Source organism: Spermophilus citellus, assembly GCF_964194105.1.
Source record: "Spermophilus citellus genome assembly, chromosome: 18".
Taxonomy (NCBI): Eukaryota; Metazoa; Chordata; class Mammalia; order Rodentia; family Sciuridae; genus Spermophilus; species Spermophilus citellus.
Window position 1 is genome coordinate 11,315,441 of NC_138200.1, and position 7,871 is coordinate 11,323,311.

At 37.8% G+C, this 7,871-nt stretch overlaps 1 protein-coding gene across 13 annotated transcripts in view; it reads left to right on the forward strand.

The window, feature by feature from the left end:
• The window catches only part of LOC308638218 (zinc finger protein 112-like), a 29,117-nt gene extending 23,000 nt beyond the window's left edge, over positions 1 to 6,117 (forward strand). For all 13 annotated transcript variants that reach the window (XM_081275442.1, XM_081275443.1, XM_081275446.1 and 10 more), the window contains one exon: positions 2,514 to 6,117. In XM_081275442.1, the coding sequence (XP_081131568.1) occupies positions 2,514 to 5,017 (2,504 nt within the window). In that variant the 3' untranslated portion in view covers positions 5,018 to 6,117. The remainder of the gene's footprint in view (positions 1 to 2,513) is intronic.
• Positions 6,118 to 7,871: the final 1,754 nt, after the last annotated feature.

Below are 7,871 nucleotides of genomic sequence, written 5' to 3' on the forward strand. Positions count from 1 at the left end.
TGATAAAATAGAACTTAAAATGTTGAAACATGGAAAGAAAGTGACAAAGTGCTTTGGTCTGCACTGCTGGTCAGAGGAAATTCAAGTTAGTTTTGTTGAAGGTGTGGTGTTTTCCATGAGCAGTGAATGAAAGCACCTTTTTTCCTTTTTCTCTTTTTTTGAGGGTGGAGGGAATACCAGTTATTGAATTCAGGGGCTCTTGACCACTGAGCCACATCCCCAGCCCTATTTTGTATTTTATTTAGAGACAGGGTCTCATCGAGTTTCTTAGGACCTTGCTCTTTTGCTGAAACTGGCTTTGAACTCACCATCCTCCTGCCTCAGCCTCCCGAGCCACTGGTATTACAGGCATGCACCATCGTGCCCAGCCCCTTCCTCTTTTTAACATTGTAAAAACCACTGATCAAAAAGAAACTTTAATCTCTTATATTTTCTGAGAGATTATTGTCATAAACTATGTACTAATTTGTATTGAAATAGATGCTTTGTAAGACATTAGACTTTTGAGCTGCTTTTTATGTTCTAAGACATGTCATTCCCAAAAGACGACATATTAAACTATACCTTTATAGGTATATAGTGGGTATTTTTGATGACATTGAAACTAAGCTGTAAGCATTATGATTAACTTTATCTAGAAACCCAAACTTCTCTATATTACAGAATTTTATTGTTAGGAGCTAAAATCTTTTTTTTAAAAATATTTATTTTTTAGGTGTAGATGGACTCAACACAATGCCTTTATTTTTATGTGGTGCTGAGGACTGAACCTGGGTCCCGCCCATGGAAGGCGAGTGCTCTACCACTGAGCCACAATCCCAGGAGCTAAAATCTTAATGTAACAACTGAAAGCTTTGCATTTGAGAAGGCAGAGGCATCAATAACCAACTTTTAAAAGTACCCAGATGAGTAGTTAGCAGATGCCTTGAAGTGTTTTCCCACAGTCGGTGTATCCCCCAGAGCCTATGGCATAGGGCCATCACGGGGCCCTTTCTTTATTCCTGTTTTTTTTTTTTTTAATGTTGGGGATAGGGTAGGTCTTACAGGTGAAATTTTGCTCAAGAAAAAATATGCTCTTTTAAAAGTAACTCTAAAAATTAAAGACGCAATTCATAGTTCCTACCTTTGGATCTTTTATGGGTCATTTGCTTTCATTTCATCCACAAGAGATTCTTGTGACCTTTGCTTTTCTCTCCAGAAGCATCACCCTGAGTGTAGCCCTATCTCTCCTATAAACTTTGAACTGCCTGAAAAATTGCCATCACTGGGTCCTTTCCCATTAAAATAACTTATATGTACATGCCCTTTTTTGTTAGATGAGTGAGAATAACACAAGGCAGTATTTATTGAGAACCACTATTCACTAGGCCATATTGTAGGCAGTGAAGATAATTTGAGGCAGACTACTAAGTATTTGTCCTTGTGGATAATATATTCCAGCATGGAAAGACAAACAAATAAATAAGGAAGAATTACTGTGGATGCAGGCAATATTCATATTTATACCTTCTTTCTGAATAACTTGGAGAGTTAGTGTGCTGCCAAGTACATAGTATTAATTCAACCCTGTTTAACCAGTTGTGGTTAGGATACTTCTCCCTGGAACATGAAGATCTGCTGTTTGCTTATAATCCAGTATTTAATAACTAGATAATGGGTCATTTTTACCCAAATGTGCCTGTCTTCAAACTCTTCCTGGTGCCTCAAAACTCCCTAAACATTAGGATCTTATTCCAGTAAATTGATGCAAACCAAAGTTGATGTTTGTTAGGTTTTATTCCTGGCTGATGAGATGCCTAGGAAAACACCTTTCAAGTGCCCTGAGACTTGGCTGTGCTTGCCTCCTGCACCTCTTTTTTTCCTGATGTCTTGAGTTGAATCCTCTAAGAGTTTTTCATATTCTGATCTGCACCATGGCCCTTAGTAATTGTGAAATATCTTTTGAAAGAATTCAAAGCTGATAATGACTTACAGTGGACTTAGAGATGGGCCATATGATATCTCAAGCATAGATTAAAGATCTGTCGACCACCTTGGGCATAGTATTTAACATCCAATCTCCTTATAAACAAACAGAAACATTCCAATGATGATATGCCTGAGAAAGAAAGAAAGTTATTATCAGAACAAAAAGCACTTGTCCATTTGCAGCCATATTCTTTCCAATTTGAGAATATCCCCTTCTCTTTCATCCTTTGGCGTCCAGGAAACCCATGGTAAACCCATGATAGCATGCTTATGGTTACTAGGCTTTTTAAACAGGGCCACCATTTGCTGACCAGGTTGTGTTAAAGCCCTGATTTTCAGGTGTATAAATAGTCTGAATATTGTGGATTCTATTTACATATCTAATGTAACCTAAAAGGAGACATTTTCTAAGTATTCTTAGAAGTAGTGACATGAATTTTTTTCCTGATTCATTCAAGGTATGTTATGACCTAAGAATAGAGTATTGAAATTTCTGAATAAATAATTCACTTGTACACCTGCCTGAATTCTCTTTATCCTTATAGGAAGCATCAGTCAACCCAAGACAGAGAATGTTCAAGAAGTGGGATTAAGCTACTTTTCCCCCAAAGAGCTTTCTTCCTGTCAGACTTGGCAACAAGGTGCAGGCAGGTTAACCAGGGATCAGGATTCTATGAAAAACTTTCAGGACAAGAATTTCCAGTTGCAAAAACAAGGTGATCTTCTCTGTCAGATTTGGACAGAAATGCCAATTCAGATTTCTGAAGATGGGAACTACATATTGACTTGTCATGTAGGGGATGATTCAAATTATGTAAAAAATCAAGAATTTCCATCTTGGAGAGACCAGCAGTATTGGAGGAAAATGTATCTGACAGAGTCACATAATTATCAATGTAAATGTCAACAAATTTCCACAAGAAATAATTCCTGTAGGTGTGACAGTGTCAGGTCGATCTCACATCACAATGATAATCTGAAAGTACACAGAAGTGGAAAAGGTGGCAGTTGTCATGACTGTGGAGAAGATACCATGATGGCATCATTAGTTCATCAGGACTCAGTTCAAACAGGGCAGAAGCTCTGCCCATGTTCTGAGTATAGAAAAGCCTTCAGCAGTGACTGCAATTCTCAAGTTAATCAGCAGTTCCACTTAGAAGGGAAGCCCTGCACATATAGTCCATGTGGAAAAGGCTGTAGCTATAGGTCAATTCTTCATCTACATCCAAGTGTTCAGAGGGGAGATGAAGATGTTGGTGAGAGTTCACATCTGCAATCTCATCAGAGAGAGTGTACAGAGAAACTATGCAAATGTGCTGGATATAGAAAGAATTTTAATAATTTCTCTTCTATAAACACTTTTGAACTTAACCACACAGGAGAAACATCCGAGAGGTGCAACCTTTATAAGAAATCCTTCAGTTATAGCTTAGATCTTGAAAGCATTTTTAGGGTCCATACTAGGGAGGAACCCCATGATTATGAGGAGAATGGGAATATTTTAAACCAGAGTTCATGTCTTCAAGCTCATCAGAAAATGCAACCTGCAGAGAAACTATACACAGGTGTGAAATATGGGAAAGATTCCATTTGTAGTTCAGAGCTTAGCGTTGAACATAGAGTTCACATGGAAGAGCATCCCTATAATTCTAAGGAATGCAGTAATGACTTCAGTCTGGCTTCACATCATCAGGACTTTCAGGTGGTCTACCCTAGGCAACAGCCGTATAAACACTATGTATGCAGTAGCAACTTCAGTCACAACTCACATGTTCAAGGCCATCAGAAAATTCACATTGGAGAAAAACCTTATAAGGAGTGTGGAAATGGCTTCAACTGGAGTTCAAAACTCAAAGATCATCAGAGAGTCCACACTGGACAAAAGCCGTACAAATGCAATGTGTGTGGCAAAGCCTTCAGTCATAGATCCGTTCTCAATGTTCATCAGAGAGTCCACACAGGAGAAAAACCTTATAAATGTGGGGAGTGTGATAAGGGCTTTAGTCGGAGCTCATACCTTCAAGCCCATCAGAGAGTCCACTCTGGAGAAAAACCATACAAATGTGAGGAGTGTGGGAAGGGCTTCAGTCGGAACTCCTACCTTCAAGGCCATCAGAAAGTTCACACTGGAGAGAAGCCATATAAGTGTGAGGAGTGTGGGAAGGGCTTCAGTCGGAGTTCACACCTTCAAGGCCACCAGAGAGTTCACACTGGAGAAAAACCATTCAAATGTGAGGAGTGTGGGAAGGGGTTCAGTTGGAGTTTTAATCTTCAAATTCATCAGCGGGTTCACACAGGAGAAAAACCCTACAAGTGTGGAGAATGTGGTAAAGGCTTCAGTAAGGCCTCAACTCTTCTGGCCCACCAGAGAGTCCACACAGGAGAGAAACCATACCAGTGTGATGAGTGTGGGAAGAGCTTCAGTCAGAGATCATACCTTCAAAGTCATCAGAGTGTCCACTCTGGAGAGAGACCATATATTTGTGAGTTATGTGGGAAGGGCTTCAGTCAGAGAGCATATCTACAAGGTCATCAGAGAGTCCACACAAGAGTGAAACCATATAAATGTGAGATGTGTGGAAAGGGCTTTAGTCAGAGTTCACGCCTTGAAGCACATCGGAGGGTCCATACAGGAGGGAAACCATACAAATGTGAGATGTGCACGAAGGGCTTTAGTGAGAGCTCACGCCTTCAAGCACATCAGAGGATCCATACAGAAGGGAGACCCTACAAATGTGAACAGTGTGGTAAAGGTTTCAGTGGGTTTTCAAGTCTTCAAGCCCATCACAGAGTCCACACTGGGGAGAAGCCATACAAATGTGAGGTGTGTGGAAAGGGCTTCAGCCAGAGATCAAACCTCCAGGCTCATCAGAGAGTGCACACAGGAGAAAAGCCGTACAAATGTGATGCATGTGGTAAGGGTTTTCGTTGGAGCTCAGGTCTTTTAATTCATCAGAGAGTCCATAGTGGTGACAAATTCTATAGAAGTGAAGAATTTGGTAAGGATTATCCTGCTGCAGAAAATGTACACAGAAATGAAGGTTTGTAAAGTTTCTGGTTTGTATTGAAGTCCTCAAAGGGGAGATGAAATTTCCTAGTCATTAGAGTTCTTTTAGTGGGCAGAAAAGCTTTTTATAGTGAAAATGTAATTCCACCCCCCCCCAATATCAACATTTATGATGGTTAGGAGACCACACAGCAAAGACCTCCGATGAGAGGGGCTACTAACAGATTTTGTCAAAAATTTTAAAAATCATTGTACCAGAAGCGAGGGCTTACAAAATATGAGAGTGTGGTCAGGAATTTAACAGAAGTATAATGGTCATCATGCTTGATTCCATGCCCAGTAAGATGTAAATCCCATGAAAGAAGGGAATTTGCTCATTGCTGAGTCTACAAAATCATGACATTTCACAACTTGGAGTAGGTGCTCAGGATTTTATGCTAAGTGAGTAAAAGTATATAAATATATACATAATATTTGAAAATTTTATGAAGCTCATTTCAAAAACTTTCGTTTAAAAATGGAATTGGAAGAAGAATTCTACAACTAATCTTAGTATCACTTCAAGTAAATATTTGAAATATAGAATATCAGACAGTATTGCAATTTAATTTGAATTTGGTTGTAACCCTTTTAGGACTGGTTTCCATATTTTATCCTCTTAAATGGGAGTATGCAGAATTTCTTAATAGTTGTTCTCTTTCTATACAGCATACTCAATTTCTGTTTAGCACCCTCTCCCTGTCTCCTCTCCTCCTACTCCTTCTGCCCCCTTTTCCTGTGTGTGTGTGTGTGTGTGTGTGTACACAAGTGTGCACTTTAAATGACAATACAAACTGATAAACTGTTTCTCGTTAACTTTGCAAAAACAGAATGCTGCATTTTAAATAATTGAATTTTTACTTCTGCCCTATGTTAAGGCAGAATTTTACTGTAACATTTGGAAAGTGTCAGTAGTGATTACTGATGACTAATACATTTAAATAAATGTCAGAGTTATAATGGCTTTTTTAAAAACTCTCCATATTTCCATTAAAGTCCATTTGATCAGACTGATTTTTAAGTGTTGGTGTTGTCTCTAATCCAGACCTTTGTAGGCAGGGTGTGTGGCAAGCTTGAAGAACTTTTAAGTTCTCTGTACTCACACTTTCCCGACTTGCACAAAGGGGAAAATCTTGAATTTTTGAAAGCATTTAACCAGTTGACTATTAGGACAGTATTGCCATTTACTTGCTGATCTCAGTTTTCCAGAATAATGCATTTTGTTGTTGGGAGTGAAAAATACAAGTTTCTCATCCAATACATATCAAACTCTTGTGTATATAGTCATGTATCACCTAAGAACAGAGACACATTCTGAGAAATGTAGGGCAATTTCATTGGGTGAACATCATAGCATGTACTTAACACAAACCAAGATGTCTACAACATCGCCCAGCAATATAATCTTATAGGACGCTCTTCATATGTGCATTCCATTGTTGATTGAAATGTTGTTACATAACTATATCAAAATGCAAAATGTGCATACTCATCTGTAAATAATAGGATAATAATTTATGATCAATTTTAACAGTGATGGAGGATTTACATTGATGGTAATATAAAAATGCAATAATTATTCATCAATAGGAGTTTGGAAAACTTTCTTTATATTCCTTTACTATGGAGCTACAAAAAGTATTAGATGCATTGAAAACAACAGCACACTATCATGAATATTGTTTAGTGAAAATGTGTGTTGTGCCTTCATAATATCTAGTTAATTTAAAATTTAATTATATATATATATAATGTGTGTTCAAATACATGCTTATAGATAATATTTGAAAGATTATTCATCATTATGTATATAGCAGTTTCCTTAGCAAGAAAAATCTTAGTTCTCTCTCTCTTTTTTTTTTTTGCAGTTCATTTTTAAAAAGTACAATGGACATTTACCAGTTTTATTAAATTAATAATCAACTACTGAGATATTAATCCTCTATTTAAGAACTTGTGATATGATTGCTCTATTTTATTCTTTGACAATATGGCCTAAATGTAAGAATAAAACCCCTGAGTTTAATTTTCAAATTTTGGGGGTTTTTGAGGATACAGATTAATTAGATGCTTAGATGCAACAATTTTATATTTCTGTGAGATTTCTTAGGTCTCAGTGTTGCCTAGGATGTCCACATGACAGTAGAGTAAGCTGATGCATCACATTTTGGGGGGTCATATTTCCCTCTGCTGGATGAAAAGGGTGACAAAGGCACTAGTTTGAACTGATCTCTGAGATGCTGGCTCAAGAATTACAGTATCATCAGAAATCCAGGGCTTCTAATGCATTTCTTTCTTATCATCACTTCTAAGGAAAAATCATGAGAACTCATGGTGGTGTTATTAATAAGAAGGCTTTAAAATCTTAGTAACAGAAAATTCGGGGTTACTCAAAACAAAAGTATTTTTGTTTATATAAATCAAAAGATACAGATAGATTAAACCTGGGTCTTGTGATTGCTCACATGACAGCATTCCTGCTTTCTTTGTTCACAACCAAGGAAAAAGCTTCAGTCTTATTTTAGTGGTATGTAGTTTTGCTCCTCAAAGTGCATAGGATTCCTGTTGTTTTTATTTAGTCTCAGTTTTTAGGACACCCTGGACTGTTCTGCTCCTTGTGACAAGTAACAGCGGGCTACGCTGGGAAAAGGGAAGAATGTGGACAAAGAAGAATTCTCTGGCACAAGTGTACAGGATGGCCAAAAGCTGAAGTACAGCATAAATATTGGGGAAAGTCTTCCAGCACTCCAACCCCCATCCTAAACACACCAGAGAATAATACCAGAGAAGTTTGAAGCCAGTGGTACACTGAAGATAACTACTGAGAAAAAGAAAGAAAGAAAAAATTCAATTCCAG